Genomic DNA, 19,602 nt, shown 5'->3' with positions numbered 1-19,602 from the left:
ATTCTGCTTCAAATCATTTTTAGGTTTGAATTCAGCTGAATAATTAAATAGGCCTCAGTGGATTGAGGATGTCGAACTTGGTTTTTAAAGGCAGCAAAACCAAATATTCTGGAGCGCAAACTGAGCGCTTCCAGCTGTCACACACATTGACGTACTGCCTTCTTTTAAAATAGTAACGGCGCGTTCTCGTCCCGGGGCGTAAAACACTGCCATTCTGAGGTGGCTGGTGTTGCACAGACAGGCACAAGTTGCCCCTTGGTGCACCGGTCGCAGTAATGCTCAATGCTGACAGGTAACGGTGCTCTTCTAAAGAGCGGGAGGATGATACTGGAGGAGTTGTTGTTTATGTTCTGTGTAAACTTGGAAAGCTTCATAACAAACGATGTGGAAGTGATCATTTTAACATTAGATACTGTCACACACACACACACACACACACAGCTGCACTTCTTTCCCTCTCAGCTATGATGCTTTCTCGGTTGCCATGGTGGCCAACAAGTATCTCTGGTGCCGGGCAGAAATGGCCTCTGATTGGCTGATCAGTATTCCGACAGCATGCTTGCTTGGCTGGATGCTACCCTACCCTGCTCTGTGTGTGTGTGTGTGTGTGTGTGTGTGTGTGTGTGTGTGTGGGTCTGTGTGTCCATCAAATGTCACTTATCACCTGAGCGATGAATTATTCCATCCTCTCCTCTTTCTCTTTCTTCAATCAACTTTTCCTTTCCTTTTTTTATTATGAAGAAGAGGAGAGAGAGAGGGAGGACCAGCGACTGAGAAGGAGAAGAAAGATGGATAAAAAAAAAGGGAATGAAGTGGGGAAGAGCAAGAGAGGCAAAGAGATGACAAAGAGTGAGTGACAGCAACTGTATGACCACTCTGACCAAGTGCCACTCTGAAGACTTTGATCTATATGCTTTTGGTCGGCTTAGATTGTCAATGCAAACTGGGTTTTCAAGTATAACGAAGAATCTGGATAATAATACACATGAGTAGCAGTGTGTTATACATTATGATCATCATCCTGGGCCTCACTGGGATGTTTTTGTGTCCTGGGATAATCTAAAGAGAGCCTGGAGAGTGAGAGAGAGAGGGAGAGAAAACAACATCAGTCAAATGGCGATAAAAAGAGTAGGGGGTTTGATCTTAACCTTTCAGAGTGACTGACAGCAGCCTGGTTGCCATGGGGATATAATGAAACCACAGACTGTCATTATATAATGCGGCTGTTGTGTGAAAACCTCACAATGTTGCTCCATCATACTTCATATTTCAGTGAAATTAATGGATCACACATTCCTCTGTTCTCGGGAAATTCCTACCGCAGAACAGTGCCGGGCAACTGAAAACAAACACTGTGGGTTAAAGCTCCTGGCTGCCCTCCTTTGCTCAGTTTCACAGTTGTTGACAGCTTAGGGGATACAAGGTTTTCACGTGACAGGCAGCAGCAGCGGAGAGGGGCATTGCAGCTTCAAGTGGCCGTGATTGCAATGGAAACCGTCTATGACGCACGCCTGTGTGTGTGTGTGTGTGTGTGTGTGTGTGTGTGTGTGTGTGTGTGTGTGTGTGTGTGTGCTGGAGTGCCTGTTGTCTTTGATGATAATGAGGCAGACAGAAACAGGCTCTCAAGTGAGTTTTCATTGCCACCTCAAACACACACTGCTGCATCCTATCCCTGCACGTGTGTGGGGGGTGTGCGCGTGCGTGGCAGGCAGATAAGAGACCGAAAATCCCAACTCGATGCTGTTTTAATGAAATTAATCAAAAAGGACGGGAAATCGAAACATTTCGTGTTATGTGATAACAAAATGCCATTTTGCTTTCTGGCTATAATTGGCTGCTTTTTAATAAGAGATTACTGCTCTGCCATTTTGCTTTGTGAATAATGGAGTTTTACTTTAGATGGTGGCCAGCGTGATTTCATGGGGGTTGGGTCGAGACACATTCATTGGGTCCACTCATAATTTATCCATTCAGCTATTTATTCGTATATGTATAAACATGTGCTAAAGCTTTTAAATTTAAGCATCTTTTATATACATGTCATTCACAGTTACTAAACCTTTAACCTAAGTATTAATACAATTTAAAGGGGCTAGACAATGCTGTGTAAAATGCTTCACACGCCCCTCATTTCTTCATATTTTGCTAGAATAATGGGAACTAGGGACAACTATATATGGAAATACAGTATATAAGGCAAAAACAGAGGTTGTCATATCTTTAAGCAATCTTAGGGCTTCTTGAAGGACATCCAAAGCTCGTCTTTGGATGTTTCTGCCTTTTGTTCTGTTCTCTTTTAACATGATCCCACACTGCTTCAGTGATGTTGAGGTCCAGGCCCTGGGGAGGCCAATCCACGATTGGGATCATTGTCATGCTGACAAAATAAGCTGGTGCTTGATCCTTTGATCTCTTGATCTTTGATAAGATCTCCAACACCAAAGGCTGAAATGCAGCACAGACCATGATTTAGCCTCCACCGTGCTTTAGAGATGGCTGTAGACACTGTTGTGATATTATGTACATATTGATGACAATTTTAACCAAAACCTTTCAATTTGGATTCATCACTCCATCAGACGTGTTGCCAGTGATTGCAGTTCTTGTATAATTTGGCTTACTATTCCTAGAACCAGTTCCGATAGTCACAGTGGAAGGTTTCACAATAGATGGATCGACCGAAGTGCCAGATAGCTTTCTTTTTTTACCACTTTCAGATAATCAGATAATCTGCTATAGACAATAACATCAAGACCAGTTTAAATATTCACAAGGAAGTTTATAGATATTTTCCATTAAAGGGGAAATTATCTACAGGGCCCAAACTCTATTTTCCTACCAGTCTGCAAACATCTTTATTGCTGCTTCAGAGTTGGGAATTTTAGCATGGGAGCCTGTGGGAACCTAAATGGCCATCCGAGGAATCGTAGTGTTTGGCGGGGTCTTTGTTGGCTTTTTCCCACATTGTTGTCACTTAATATTTTCAGAACTAACTCTTAAAAACAAGCATGAGCTTCATAAATAAACTGAAGTGTATAATGATCAAAACACTTGTTTATATATATCTGGGCCTCCTCATCAACTCCATCCACGATCAACACAAAAAAGAGGAAGATGGATGTTTCCAGAATGCAGACGACACTGCCTCCAGGTAAGGTAATATCAATAAAGCAGGATATGTTATCTCGTCCTCACAAGATAAAACGCTCCATGCTGAGGTCCACGCTTACAGATACATGAAGATGGAAGAAATCCAAACGAGCAGCTAAATCTGATCTTACTATCGCTTTGCTCATATTTAACTAGTCTAATTGAATTTATCTGCAGAGTGATGAATTACACAGTGCGGCACCATGAAAGCAAGGAAGTTAAAGCCTAAATTTATGGAGGGGGCCTCTGATTTCACCACGAAAGAAAGCCTCAATGTCACTGCGCGCATGAGAATATTCCAGATAGTGCAACAAAATGCCTAAAAAATAATAATAAATAACTAAGGTGTGATGGAAGAAATATAGTTAAGTCCAGAGTCTTAATCATAGTACTGAAAAGAAACTTGTGTGGAATTAGAACAAGTTTCAGCTTGAAGGAGAGCTGAAGTTGCAGTTTTTTAATGCTATAGTTGAAGCTGGAGAGCTAACCCGCTAATTAAGCACTGTGTTATTCTTCAGAGAACACTTCATTTACATTACATTTACATATGCAAATTATAATTATATCCACTTAATTACAGTATTTGCTGGTTCATCCGCTATTTAGAGGAGGCAGGTGATGCAACGTGGGAATGTGTATGTGTGTGTGTGTGTGTGTGTAATATCTGTCAACCTGCAGTATCTGTCTGTGTCTATCTGTCTTTCCAGCTATCTGTCTGACAGTGGAGCACTTCAGTGGTACTTCCATCAAAGTCTGCATTGTAGAAACTGAGTGATGGTAATTCTGTGTGTGTGTGTGTGTGTGTGTGCGTGTGTGTGTGTGTCTCCAAGGCTGATCTGGCAGCCAGGAAAAAGCAAGTAGCCCCCAAGGCTCTGGGTTTATTTGTTTGAGGTCATTTAATTAATTATAGGTTTGTAGCAAATTCAAGTTCTCGTGCTAGACGTTCTTTTCGCCTCGTCTTCCTTTTTTCTCAAAAAAAAAATACAAGACTGTTTTGCGTAAAGGAGAAAAACAAGAGCCGCTTCTTCTGACATTTACTGATCACCGCTTAATGAAATTCGGGGAACAACAACAGAATCGAGGCGGTGGCAGGTGTTCTGCGATGTCTGCGTAGTCCACATCTTACTTTCATGATGATGACTCAAAAGTATTCACACATACTGACGTCTAGGCCGGTCCCACACCTCCGAATCGCTGTATTTTGAATGAGCCAGTGTTTTCTGGTCTGAAAGCATTGCATCTGAAGCATTTGCATCAGGCTGAGCACCAGACACCAAGCGTTTATAATAAAAAAAAAAAAAGTGAAACAGGCAGTTTTGCAGGAGAATTTTAGTTCAGACATGATTTAAAACAGGCTTTTGCATTTTCACCTTCTTCTAGATGAAGGTGGGAATCATCAGACAGTCACAATAAAATATTACTGCAATTTTTAAAATTTTTCAATATCCTGTGTATTACAGTAACATATACTGTTATCTATCACCTACAAAAAAATGTCCTCAAAGTTAAACTTCGCCAATATCTGTTTTATCCAATAAGAACGTTATCTCACTTCACTTATCTTTTTGCTGAAAAATGAAATTGTTAGTAAAACCTGCCGTAAATGTTGCCATAACACAGTAAGTCTGTGATCGAGTGTGTCAAGTTGGCAATCTGTTTCTGATAATTCAGCAATTAACTCAAAACTCACATATCTGTTGCTGTCTCCACACACAGAAATTCACATTTAACTGTTACATTTGCACTCAGGAACCTTCCCATTTCACATAACCAGAATACAAACAGTTGAGTCGAGTTTGATGGTTTCGGTTATCTGAGGATGGTGGGAGCCCTCTTGTTTGTAGTATTTTAATTTATTAAATAAAAATACAGATAATTGGCATCCCCCGTATTCATACAATATTGCCATTCTAAAAAATATCGCAGTGGTGGTGTATCGATCCCTCCCCACTATTAAGGGGCTTTTATAATTTCAAATGGCACAGATTGAAAAAATCAAATTACTCTAGATTCACTGACACACGGGGGGTAGTACTCCAGCAGTCTGTTTGGTATTTGAAGACAAACGAATGCAAACACAGTGGACTGAAATGTGAGAAATCAATCAAAGCATTTAAAATCAATCAATGAATCAGCCCAGTCACACTTCCTTTCTATAAATCCTTTATTCAATATCTTTGTTTTCATTGTGTATACAATGGATTGGACACAAACTGTACAGTGCAGACAAACTCTGTTTGCATAAGATATATTTATATATATATATATATATATTTATATATGTAAAGGTAACTGTACATTTACTGACAGACAGAGGAATCTCCTTTAAAGTTAGCATGAGCTACACTTTGCTTTTGGCTCATAGCCTGCATGGCTTGCACTGGGGAGATACAACCGGCTGTGGTTTTGTTATTCTTCGTCTTAACTTTGCTTTTATGTGAGTTACATCTGTTCAACTTAGTAAAAATCTCCTTTTGAAAGCAAACATAAATGTATATACACGCTCTTGCTGTTTCAAGGCTATCAGTGGGAAAAGCCTGGGTAGTTTAGTCACTAATCGGCTCATAAAATATGTTTTATTTGATTAAAAAAAAAGAAAAGTAAAAAGAAAAGAACTAACTGCACGAAAAGAATGTAACTGCATGAAAAGCTGTTGTCTTTGTGACTTAAGAAAAAGCAGCACCAGCTGGGTGCCAGGTAACATAAAGATGATATATTCTGACTAAGAAAAGTGTTTTTTAGAGCCTGGCTTCTGAGTGTACTCACACACCACAATCCAGACACTGAGTGAGGAAGAAAATCTGAGTCAATTCTGGCTTTGCTATTTTCGAGTCACAGAAGATTACTGTGTTTTAGGAATAGGGGGAACAGTTTAACTAAAACAACTTCCTAATCTCTAATCTGCCATCGCTATTAAAAGCAAAGGCTCTCATTCAACAATCTTATTTTCATGTCACAACTGTAACGTTTCTTACTCTCAGGCAACAGAATTAAATATTGATGGCCTGCTTAAAGTATTAAGACTAAGACTTGCATTAGCGTAACAATATTAGCGAAATTGCAATGATGGATAGTGTTTAAAAAAAACAATATTTCTTTGTGAGTCGTCTCTGATGCCCCTGGAAACTGATCCCATAATACTTAAATTAATAAATGACCAGTGCGAACCAACAGCAGAGATGAGCCAGAGGCAATGCTTCACCGGTGCTACGCTGTAAATGTTTGTTTTGTTTTGAGAGCACATTTCCTACATAACCACATGCATTAGCCCCCATCGTCTTTCCTCTTTTGAAAACCATGCAACAGGTGGGGAAACTGTCCAAACAGAGAGAGCGAGAAAGACTGGGGAGGGTTGAGAAGGACCAGGAATTGGGGGGGTTGTTGTGGAAGGATAAGTTCTCTGGCTGCATGATTACACGACGAGCAGAGAGCGAAAGCTAGCATAGTTACAGTGAACAGAAGATTGGGGATCAAAGGATAATTGAAAAGTAAAATAGGATGAGGAGTGACTATCTGCTGCGTGTGTGGGATGAGAGTGTTCAGAGAAAGAAACAGCTGGGAGGAGAGCGCGTTTACTGTCTCGTTGCAGATTCAGATGTAATAAGGCAGTCTTTTGTAAGAGGAATAAAGTAGAACAGAAAAAAAAAGAAACCTGAGGGAGACAGGCTACATCAGGAGTACAGTGCTAGCCATTACATGTTCCTGTGTCTCTAAAGTGCACCTGCACCGCAGTGGTCGAGTCACAAAAGCTTTTTTTCTTTTTTGCCCTGCTATGTCTCGTCTTGTTTTGTTTTTTCCAGAAGCTACAGTTCACAGAGGACAAAGTAAGATGGCTACATGTGTACCTGCCACAAGAACACGAGCGGTACTGGTATGTGGAAATTAAAAATGACCCGGGCTGCCGCGATTGCTCGCTTCTAATTAAATCAGATACTCTCTTCCTGTGCCGAGACGCCTGCTAGACGTTTCGTGACTGTAGCCTTGCTACCCGGCTACCCACCCGGTGGAGAAGAATCTCTCACAGGAGAAGCTGACAGTAATTGTGCCTTCGTTGTTTGAACCAGGAGCTGTGATTACCAGCCTGGAAACACTATTGAAGCTCTATATTTGGTCAGTAGCCAGGAAACCGGGCCATTTTTCGGTGGCCTCAGCCATCATTAATTCTTGAGTATGTCCCATAGATCTTTAATAGCTGCTTTCACAGGATGGGACCCCTGCTGGTAACCTAACAAGCTCTCTGAATAGAGGAAGGTTCGGTTCCCTCTCTAAGTCGATCTTTTTCCCCTCTGCCAGCAGCGAAGCGCAAATTAGTCGCTTGACAATAATTCAATGAAAAGCAGCTGCTGTCCTGGAGCCTTGTTACCAGTTGTATCTCCTAATGGTTGTTAAGTACAAAAACATCGTCCTCTATAGCGCCATTAAAAAGGTTCTGCTTTGACACAGGCAACACCGGACACATTAAGAAATTAAAAAAAAGGGAGTTCACAGACCTGATTGTCAGGGTTTATTTTTATTTTTATTCTTTTTTTAACCTTTTTTTTATTACTAACCCCTAGTGCGACACGACGAGTAGTCAACAAACGATACATCCACGTTTCTTCGATGTAAGACGAGCACAACACCAGTCAAAGACGTCTTCCTTATCAACAAGATCCAAAGTAATGTCAGGCAGAGCAGAGCTGGAGTCAAACCACTCTGAGAATTTGGGGAAATCTTCAGTAAACCTTGGCGAATTCCAGGAAGGCTGAGGGTTTAACACAAATCTACAGCCGCCCTGCAAGCTCACAGCTCTCTTAGCTGGAGATGAATGAGAGGCACTCATTTAGCTAGCAATATATATATATTTTTTTTTTTTACCTCATAACCTGCACATGTACTTGCAGATTTTCAGTATCAAGATTACAGTTTGAAACACGACATGACAAAGAAACATCTCTCTCTTTTTTCATTTGGCTCAATAAGACTAACTAATGTTTTTCTTTCAAAACAGCATTTAAGGGCTGAGAAATTACACCTGCATCACCACATAGACTGGATAAGTTTATGTAACGCTGGTCAGCCACACATACTGGAACATGAAGGCAACAGCTAATGAGATCAGGGAAGGAGAGAAAAAACGTGGCGTATGTGAGGAAAAAAAAAATCTGAAAATTAGAAACACTGTGAGCTGTCTAGTGTTTTTCACAGTCTCTTCAGTCACAGAGGGGATCTTCTGCACAACGCAGCGAGACGACTTTTACACCAGCTCTGCGTTTCGCCCGCTACGGCGACACGTACCTGTTGCTGAGGTCCGCAGATTCGGGGCCAGCGCTCGTTTGATGTAGGTGTTGGGCTTGGTTTGTGTCGGCAGGCTGCTGAACAATGGTTCAGTCGTGTGATTAACGTGCAGAGCGCTTGTTCCCCCCCAAAAACTGGGACTCGACGCAACAGGGAGAGGGAGAGAGATGCACAGTGTCTGTTTTCATCGATTAAAAGCAGACGCACTGCAATCCTGAGCCTCGCAGAAGATATTCATTTGCATGCCTCATTGTCACTGAACGCTAATTTGAAGTGTTGGATCTCAGCAATGTGACCAACTACTTAGTGTAACTTCTCGAGGAGTTAATTGGCATGTAGTGTTGCCGTCACAAGAAAGACGAGTAAACAGAAAGGCTGGCAGCCTGAACAGGATTCAGGCCCAGAACAGACTGGCGCCATGTTGACAGTCACAGTGAGAGGGCGAAGCGGGGGGAATCTATTTGGTTTGATCTCTTTGATTTTCTACCTTGTACTGTTGTTCTCGAGTGTTTCGATTTTTACAACCGCTTTATTCAACGCCGGGATCGATGCGTGCTGTTTGTTGGGTTTTTTTTATTGTGTTCTAAAGAAACTACCTTTTTTTTCACACTTTAAGTAAACTACACAGATTTTTGAAGGCCATTGCGCAGGCTGATTTAAAGCCACTGTGTGTAAATGTAACAGCAAACAAACATTTCTCCTGCCTGATTATGCAGCGCTGATAGGCAGTTTGCTCGGATCTTCACACATCCAGCGTTGACACACAGATCTGCAACCAGAGGTGGAAGGTAAACACATGCTGCATATTTTAATGGACTTAAAGGGAAGCGATCATGCTTTTCCTTATAATCTGTTATATACATATGCTGTTACAGTGGAGTGTGTTCACATCGAACATGGTCAGAGCTTCAAATAAAGAAGTTAGTGTACGCAGGAGTCAAAAGCTCAGGCGCTCGGCTCTGGAACCAGTAAACGAGGGGCAGCCAATCAGAAGAAAGTTGGCTTAAAGGAGGAGCTAAAACAACTGCCTTCAGACACTGGATTAACGAAAGGGCAGCAAATAAGCATTATTTTGAACAGTATTTCATGCAAAGCTAAAAAAAATAAAGCTGGAAATAACCTTAACACGCCCACTTTAAACATTTCAGAGAAACATCTTCTTCTCCTTATTCCACCACATTTATTTGGAATCTGTTAGCTCTCGGATAACGAGTTTACATTACAAAGATTACACTATAAGCCTTATAAAACATATCGTAGGCTAAATTACTTGAGAGGTTTTTTCTTACTTTTAATTATAAGTGCCTCATTTTAGCTTCGTTCGTGTAATTACTGTCGGCCCGACTACATCAAATAACCCGACATTTCACAAACATCATCTTCCTTCCCAGCCCATTCATCACACAGCACAGAGTTATTTTGTGGCTCTTGATGTTTAAAAACCACTAAACTTCTAGACTCAGCTACAATGGCACTTGAACATTGAGGCAGAGGTAACTAGTGACTAATATGAATTTCAGGGCCATTTTTTTTTTGATAACAAGAATTTTTATTTTATGATGACTGAACCTTTTGCAACCCTGAAGTCCTTGTACTTGGACCAGACAGAATCTGTTATGAAACTAAAGCTGACACACTGAAGAGGACCCGCTAATGCTATTATGACTAAAACTGAAGTGGCTGATTTGTTGCGCCTAATTTCTGTTTGTGTGAGTTGAGAGGTTTTAAAATGTGTTTAATGACTCTAAATTACTGTTTACCGACTCACTGTTATAATCCTACAGTTTACAGTTCAGATTATTTTTTTAAACTCACAATGAAAACTGATAATAAAGACACAAAGACCTGTGAAAACCATGGATGAGTTAATTATAACACAGAGCCTCATATTCGCCCTTTGATGGCAGAAGTCTGTCACTTGGACTTGCAGTATACTTAGCTGATAGCACACTTGTATCATTGTTTATAATTTGAGTTTAGCAATTTTTTTCATTGAACCAACTTCACGGTGCGTTTTTGTTAAATTCTCTGAGGAATCTAAATGTTTGACTAATGCAAAAGACCCTTGGCAATACCAAAGCCAGTATAAAAGTCGGACTTAGCCACTGTTACGTCCCCCAGTTCTCAGTAAAGTCTTGCTTTAAAGCCTCGAGCTGAACGTTTTTACCGTCACTGTGTCTTGGCTGTTGTTTACTGGCTCATTTGCTCACTGGCTAGTGACTTGGCAATCACCAGCTGTTAGCCAATGAGCACCATAATTGACAAAATGGACTCGATGTTTTATACAGCGTGACTTGAAAGCACATAAAGCCATCAGGAAAGTGTTTACAGGTGTCACAGACCAAGAAAGCCAAGGCCTGTTTTCCCATAGATTTCTATACAGCCAGAAGTCTTTTTGCAACCAGACGAGTCGCCCCCTGCTGGCCATTAAAAAGAGTACAGGTTTCTAAGGCACTTCTGCGTTTGCTTCGTTTTTCAGACCCAGAAGCTACATCCATATTTTTTACTGGCTTTTGGCAACACTTCACGATCTAGACCTGGTTTTCGTTTCGACACACTGGGGTAGTCAAGCGAGAGATGTTCAAGTTCTACACACAGTGGCTTTAACATCAGTTACCCTGTTCAGTATTACCCTAATTCCTGCTTTTGTTTTCAAGTACATGGGAAGGCAATTGAAAAATAAAATAAAAATAAAAGTTCTACCAGGCTTATAGCGCCATCTGACCAGTCTAGAATATCTGCTACTCTATGTAAACACTGACTGCTACCATGCTGCTTAGACACCAGCATGCCTCCAATACTCTCTGTGCTGCTACAAACAAGGAATTTGTGTAAATCGTTCTGCTTTCAATACTCAGCTACACGCTGATTTGAGCAACTCGATGCCTAAACTCTTCATTTATCAGCCGACCTCCTCCTCTCCTGAGCTGCACTTATGTCAGCGATGTGGAAATCATAGCATTTGTAAAGGAACCAAAACAAAAGAAAGGGGTGGGGAGTGTAAGACACAGAGGTAGAAACTCAAATTTGATTTACGTCTGTACAACAGTGTAGCTCAAAAATCACTAGTGCTTTGTGTGTTTAGAATAATAACTGACAAACAGATAGTAAAGGAATACTGAGAAGTCAAACATGCTTTAAGCTATGTGGTCATAAATGACAAGTCTCTCTTTATTATGTGATCAAAAGTAGGGGCAGGTGAACCGGTGCGTTTACCTTGTATTTAGTGCATTCGGCAATTTCCAAGCACATGTCCCCGTGTGCTTAGTACAGAATGTCCTGTGCCAAATCTTAATTGATCGATGACTAAGCGTCCTCTGAATCATCAGTGTTTGGTTTAAGGTGTTCTCTTCGCCCAGTGTTTGCTGATGCTTTTAATCTGTTCCTTATTTACTCAAAGATCGAACCCGAACGCGCGGTCGATTTCTGTGGGGAGGCTGCGCTGCGTGCATGTGTGTCTGTGGCCACCAGCAAGTGAGCGAACCTGGCAAAGGAAAAAACAGAAAAGGAAAAAGAGGGCGCGGGGGGACGAAAGCCTCATTCTTACAGATTGTCACAGAAAAATACCGGTGAGAACGACATTTTTTTTCAGATTTCTGTTTGTTTTGTTTAGATTTTAAGTCCTGCTTTCTGCCATATGATGAGGACATGCTACTGTCCCAGTTCAGAAATATGAGTCAGACATCAGCCTGACTTTACTCTCTTCCTTCTCCCCTTTTCCCCCCGCCGTCAACTGCAGCGTGGTCTCTACGGGCCCCCCTGGTGAGGCTGGACGTGTGGTCCCACTGTTGTTTGTTTTGTTACCTTTTTTGTTGCAGTTTTTGTTTTTTTGGAGAGCGCAGCAGTGGGGGTGGGGGCGAGTTTGTGGCTTCTCCTGGCCTCCCGTCAGCCAGGCGAGGTGAAAACAAGGAGCGGGGTTATGTCTCCTCCTTGTCGGGTTTGTTGACTGGTTTACCGGTTCAGTGGTTGTGCTTTTGGATGGCGGGCCCCCGACCAGTTTAGGAACTGCCTCTCCTACATCGTGTAACGAAGGCTCTCGGTACATCGCAACTGCAGGGGCGGAGGAAAGGAAAAGCAGAAGGACAGCGTGAAGAGAGACAGAGGATATATGTCTATGTATACATATATAAAGTGAAAATAAAAAGCCCAGTTTGTTACCTTCTATGGGTTTAGGCAGGAAATGTGCTGCTGGTTTGGTCTTTTTGACCCTGTTGCCCTTCATGACCTGTCCCTCTTTATTGAGGCCAAGAAACCAGGCCCGACCCGACTCTTTCTGCCTGTAGAGCATCGAGCTGTAGATCACATAGTAGTTCTCGAACACCGACTCCTTAAACTTGCACTCCGCCGTGAACAGTTCCTGAGGGAGACAGAGACATAAGAAAATATCGATCACATTACTTTACCACAGTTTGCGAGCCACGTTTTCTTTCGCAGTGCTGAACTCATGAAATATTTATGTTTTCTACACTATTAAACCAAATTCTGAACTGAAATGGTATCAGAATAAAATAAATGAACTGATGAAATAGCTGCACACATAGTGTATGTATGCATCACTGTTACAGAAAACTTAATTTACAGTGGTGTTATATTTGCTTTCAGTTTAAAAGGGAAAAAGAAAAAGTTTTTAATGAGAGTCTACCAAGACGTCTCTGTGTATATTATTCTGAATGTGGGCAAATGTGAAAACTTTAGAGCCGTAAATTCCAATAAAATTGCAATAAATGTTATACTGCCTGCATTTCTATGGTTTAACTGTCTTGTTCTCTCATTTCAAGCTTAATACGGTTTTCTATTATGTGTGCTTTATGTATAGATACTACTTTGCACTGTATATTTGCTGCTATTGTCTGCGTGAGACTTTAATAAAGTTTATTATCTGTAAAGTCTCGCTTCCTCACAAATTGTCCCTTTTCGACTCAGTGCTTATGCTTGATCTAGTATTATTTTCTTGCAACAGTTCTGTAGAAAAAAAAGGAACAACCAAAGAAAAAAACCCGATATTGACCAGCCGCAGACAGAGAGTAGAAGCACAGCACCGCCTGAATGATGTACTGCTCTAACCCGTGTCATTCTCGTTCTCCCCTGACGCTCTGGCTATGTGCACCGACAGCAAACTAAACAGATAAAAAGAAAAAGCAGATAGATTCCGGTGACACAAAGCCCCAAAGATCTCACCTCCCCACCTACATCAGCTCTGCTGTTATGTGTCAAAACTCTTTTCCATGGATGCGGGCGCCTCCAGCGGAGCATATTTCAGTCTAGAGACAAGGTGTTATTCTTACGGGGAGAAAAATCGTCTCTCCCCAGTGTCCGCTTGCACTGCCGAGTACGAATAAAAGGCAGGCTGGGATAAAACGTTACTCTTTTCTGGGGGTTTTCAGACTCGGATTTGATTCAGTTTTATTTTTATAGCACCAAATCACAACAACAATCGCCTCAAGACGCTTTATATTGCAAGGTACAATAATACAGAGAAAAACCCCAACAATCAGATGACCCTTATGAGCAAACACTTGGCAACAGTGGGAAGGACAAACTCCCTTTTTCACAGCTACAAACCTCCGGCAGAACCAGGCTCAGGGAGGGCAGGCCATCTGCTGCGACCTATTGGGGGTGAATGGAGGGAGGCATGACAAAAACACTAAAAAAACTCATAGAATAATTTCAGATGACACATCAGGAGGCTCTGCTTTTCGAACCAAAGTGCTTTATACATATTTGTTATCAACTCTGAGCTTACATCAGTCGTTCAAATAACAGTTTGGCTTACTTGGTTTATTTTCTTTTACTTTTATTTAAAACAGGCAGGAAAAAAGCCACACATAAAAGATATGCCTTTTTAAAGTCTTCATCCCACTGTATTTGAACATTTAGCCATGAAAAAATTAATGCACCACAACAAATAAGCACTGGTAACAATGCCTTCATATACAACTTCAGATACAACAATTCCAGTGATGTATAATGTCTACTTGGATCTTTTACTTGATATTCTAACATGTTTATCACAATAAAATAACTTTTATGGCCCTCACATTTTTATGAACCTCATTAATTAAAACTCATACATGCAAATTAATATGTATTTATTTATCTTTTTTAATTTGTCAGAAGGTTCAATAAACACTCCATTTTCAGAAAATATGCATTTTCAAATTATCTCTTGGCTCAGGCTTTAAAGGGATCATATATCCTGTGAAATGCATATTCCTGACATTTCTTTTTTCTTTACCCATAATCTCATAATCTCATAGCTCTCTGTTTTAACCTGGACTTTATTTATTATATTTATTTATTTTAGTTGTACACCATGGGTCAGGGAGAAACCACATTTTGATGCTGTGTATGTGCTGTACATACTACAGAACTGATTTTGATATCATAGCTGATATAAACACAATATGTTTCTTGCATTTATTTCTTCATTCCCTTATTTTTGCTTTTTTAGAGGATTAGCAACACAAGTACTTTTCTTCTTTGTTGTATTATGTAGTTTGTTAGTTTGTAAAATATGTATATGACGGTGGAACGACTCGCCTTTGGCGAATCAAATCTATGTTTGGGGTAGAAATAAAAGTAATATCAAACCAAACCAGCATGAAATCATTTATGGAGAGCGCGCTTTCCCCTTAGGGCTGCACTTAATGATTAATCTCATTATCAGTCCATTTTTGATTAAAACTGTAGGGTTAACAGGAATGGGAGAACATTTTGCATTTTCTCGTGATAAATTATTAGAATAATACAATGGCTGTTCTTTAATCTGCTGTTTTTTTAAAGCCGATCAGTTAATTGAATAATGGTTGGGAGTTTCTATAGTTCTGAGGTTCAAATGCTTTCATTAATGCGGAAGAAGCAAAGAAGAAGCTCCCAAAACGGTATTCACTTTATCTGTTATGTCCTTTTACTCTGTGAATAAGATTAAACTTCAATAGGCCTTGTGGGGAAATTAGAGTGATTTTCAGTCATTATATCAAAGCGTGAGAGATGATTAGAAAACCAAGATTGCATATTAATATACATACCGAGACAGGGAGATGACTTGTGTCTGTGTGGCTGGAAATGGAGTGACTGAGGGTCTAAAAACCAAAACAGTGAGCTAAAGGAGGCTGAAAAGCTTTGGTGAAATTCTTCTGATTATGTGAGGAGCTTTCTTCATGGTCAGTAGCCCACTGTCATAGAATATATATTGATATATATTGACTATGATAGCTCTAACTACCTCTGTTTTACTGTAAAATTTTAATCCAAGCATTCATTTTGATTCCTCCTCGTGCAACAAGAGCACTCTTGTCTTAATCAAGCACAGATATCAATCACGCAATAATTTACAAAACGCTGCTGGAGTAATAATTTAATAAAAATAATACTAAAGCGTTAATAAACTGCACCTCGTTTGGCTGCAAAGGCTCCTGCAAACCCAAACAATCACCCCAGAGGTCCCCAGACCCCAGATTAGGAAGTGTTTGTCTAGACTGTCTCTTATTGGTTGTTGTGGGCCTCTTGCCAGAGCCACAGACACATTGTCATTCAGCTCAGGTCTGTCGGTCCGAGTCTCATAGCAACATGAGGAAGAGTGGCGACACGGTAGCCGTGGCAACCAACCAGCGCTGAGAGGGAGGGGTCAGCGGGTGGGTGGGTGTATGTCTGTGTGTGTCTGAGGGGAGGGCTGCACTAGCGAGAGAGAAACACTTGCATTGGTAATTTAACACAGTAACAATATGATGCATTCGGTGCTCTGCAACATCCACTCACGCTAACATAGGAAGACATTTAAAGTGATACGGTTTTAAAGGTACGGCCGGGAGACGCCGCCAATGCAAAACACACACTTGTGGCTCTAGGGGATGAATGGAGGGAGGTGCAGGAGGGCTTGCTGGGATATGAAATGTGACTACATGATTGGCTGGTGACGAAACAAGGCAGATTATAATGAATGAATGCTCTATTTATTGGCAATGTCAGTGACACCCCTTCCGCACACAAACACAGCGCAGCAAATCAGATGGCTTCCTTTTAAATAAAGAGCATCTCCGCAGAGCTGAGTATTTGTGATTCTTGCAAAACACCAGCTTAATAATATATATATGTAGTCTTGACCTGCACCCTGTATTCATTATTCATTTGTTAAGTAGGGTGATCTTTGCCGGGGCGCGCAAGGAGCGGTGCCAGACACTTATTAATGTCGGTCAGTAAGGTCATACATCATTTAATACTGCTTTTAAAATAAAAGATCTTTGATGTCTGATGGTCTGCAGCAGCAACATATAGTCCAGTATGATTTCAGAAGAAAAAAAAAGAAAAGAAGAAGTGAAGTAGAAGAAAGACTTCATATGAAAATCTCACAGCCTTACAGGTGAGTCATTTTAACAGCGTGGCCCGCCTCGAATGTGCTTCTGTCGTCATTTCTAAATAGCTATGTTCACGGGCTGCCCGCAGAAAGAAAGACAGGGAGAAAGAATGAATGGAAGGGTGGGGTGGGTGGAGGGGAGGGGAGGGGAGGGGAGGTTGGAAATTGGGACATGAAGAAGAGGGGAGAGAGAATAAATCACCAAGTGAGGAGGACGACGCCTCCTGATTGGAAAAACAGCAGGGGATTCTCTCTCTTTTACTCTCGCTCCCTTTTCTTATCTTTGTATTTCTCCCATCACTCTCCTTTTTTTTTTTTTTTTTTTTACGCTGTCATTTCTCTGCGCTCTGCAGAGATTTAGAGAAAGTGCACACACACACACTGCACACATGCATGCACACTGTTATCTTTTTTGAATAGCACGCACACACACGCATGCTAGACTGAACAGACGCCGCTTTTCAGGCCAGCCATAATCAGAGAGAGAAGAGCCCATTAACATGTTAAACATGCTGCTCAAAAACAGACTAAATTGATACAGGCAGCACTTTGTCCCTCATCCATTAAAGACCTAAAAAATAAGGAATTCAAAATCAGACCGAGAGAGAGAGAGAAGCAATCTCAAGTCTTGGCTCAGCATAAGGCTGCACTAATAACAGAGCTTGGCACCTAGCTGATAATGCTGCCACAGCTTGACTGCTGGCCACTGGGAACTTCCCAGTAGAAACATGGGCAACAATACACCACTGTAAGTAATTACTGCATTTTACCAAAGCCTATAATCTATTGAGAATGAGGAACATGTACTGCTGAAGGGAGCTGAATCAAACACAGGTTAAAAGAAGACAAAGAGTTCAGACCTGTGGCTGTGGCACCTGCTACATGACTCACAGGCTTCATGATTTGCTTGTCCTGGACTGTGGGCTAAAAGACTAAAGACTGAGTGAGCAAGTTAAGACGGAATTGTATCAGTCTTAACTGCGGTCTTCTCATGAATCCTTTTGAAACTGTTGACAGCAGGCTGGAGTGAGGTTAAGTAATCTGCAGTCCAGTAACATGCATTACTTTATGAAAGTGAATGAAAACAATGTGAACACCATTACTTCAAAATGACCCGGCGGCAGTCTTCCATTCAGTAAGGAGACGAGCCAAACCGTTCTGTCATCGATCTAAATTAATTTAACCAGAGAACGTAAACACAAATATTTTAGGGGCCATAATTAAAACATGACATGGGCTCATTTAAAATCTGATACTGAACAATAAACCAACCCCTCCAGCATGACTTTATACTGTCACACATTTTTGCTTTATCACGTATGTTCTTTGTAAATTACATCCAACAAATGTTCATAATTAGTTACAGCCAAATATAAAAATATAGGGTTTTTAAGACTGATTCCAATGTTTCTGAACTTAAAAATCTGATATTCTGATATATCGGACAATATTTTTTTCTTTCAGAAAAACAAAACATAACCAGAATTTTCTGCCGTATGTTTTGTGTTGTTATGTATTTACTCGCTAACGCTCTGCCCAGCTCTGCTCAGATCAGCTTCTTGTTACCTTTCTGGCATTCATATCACAGGTCGTGAATAGGGAAGCTGCAGAGTGCCCTCTTGTGGACAAACTATGCAATGACATCACAGATAACATGGTCGAAGGGTGTTTCTCTCGTCTTTTTTTGCTTTTTTCATTTTCATTTAGTGGTTGTTGTAAATGCCAATACCAAGATCTAAGATATTATGATTCACACAGAGATCCTTTTCAGATAAAAGTTAAAATTTCCCATCATTTTCTTATGACATCCACAACTCGAAATTTTGAGTTGATAAGTTGAATTTCAGGTTAGCTCTGCCAATCAGGTTGTTTCCTTGTTACCAAGAAGCAGATGGCACAGATGCATGCACCCTCAAAATCAGGTAGTATCATCAGCATGAGTGAGCTACCAGTGTATAACAAACATGACTTAATCAACACCAGGTTCTTACGCTTTGAATGCCTTCTAGCAAATGATGCCAAATTGTTGGACAGCTGCCGTCTAATGCTTCCAATAACAAGGAATTAACGTACTACCACAGATATTCCTGATTGGGAGAGCTAACTCGAAATTTCGAGTTGCTACCTTGAAATTTTGACTGATTAACTCGAAATTTTAAATACCTTACTCCGAATTTTAGGTTATGGATTGTAATTTTTTTCTGTGGCGGAAACAAGCTTCCAAACTTCCTCGTTAAATGTCTACTTAATCAAGTTATTTTTATTATTATTTTTTTAATTGAATAGCCTAGTGTCATGTTTTTCATTATAACAAAAAAAATCTCTATTTAATTGCTGCCGGTGTAAAATCGAATCAACCACCACAAAATGATCATAATATTATATTATCGAGACACCAAGTAAGTTAATGGCAGCGATTATCACCCAACATTACGTTCATTTAATTTGGTTCAAACATCATATAAATTGTACAGTTTTATTATTACCAAATGCTGAGACACGTTGCTCGTATTTGTTCCCCTTTTTTAACGTGAATTTGCTCTCCTTGTAACGAGACTTAATGCGACTTAGCTCAAGAAAGTTGTTTTTCATCCCAATGCGCGTGTGTTTGTGTGTCTGTTTGTGTGCACTGCTCAGTGAGTGGGTGTGTTTGTTTCCAACACCAGTTATTATCACAGCGCTAATTACCCACGGGAATTGTGGGTAAACAAATCATCCTAAAGAAAAGAAGCCCACAGAGAAGGAGGAAGAGGAGGAGTGGAAAGAAAAGTGTTGGCATAAGGAAACAAAAGAGTGAGGAGTGTGCTTGGGAAAGAGACTTG

General features: G+C 40.7%; 1 protein-coding gene across 5 annotated transcripts in view; it reads right to left on the bottom strand.

Moving 5' to 3' along the window:
- Positions 1–5,574: 5,574 nt before the first annotated feature.
- Positions 5,575–19,602, bottom strand: part of LOC100701803 (fibroblast growth factor 14) — a 72,529-nt gene continuing 58,501 nt past the window's right edge. For all 5 annotated transcript variants that reach the window (XM_013268971.3, XM_005450080.4, XM_019352187.2 and 2 more), the window contains 2 exons: positions 12,586–12,784; positions 5,575–12,477 (listed from right to left, as the gene is read on the bottom strand). In XM_013268971.3, coding sequence (XP_013124425.2) covers positions 12,092–12,477; positions 12,586–12,784 — 585 coding nt within the window. In that variant the 3' untranslated portion in view covers positions 5,575–12,091. The remainder of the gene's footprint in view (positions 12,478–12,585; positions 12,785–19,602) is intronic.

The sequence above is a fragment of the Oreochromis niloticus genome, linkage group LG23 (assembly GCF_001858045.2).
Source record: "Oreochromis niloticus isolate F11D_XX linkage group LG23, O_niloticus_UMD_NMBU, whole genome shotgun sequence".
NCBI classification, from domain to species: domain Eukaryota; kingdom Metazoa; phylum Chordata; class Actinopteri; order Cichliformes; family Cichlidae; genus Oreochromis; species Oreochromis niloticus.
Note: the sequence above shows the minus strand (reverse complement) of the source record. Positions and strands in the feature narration are given on the sequence as shown.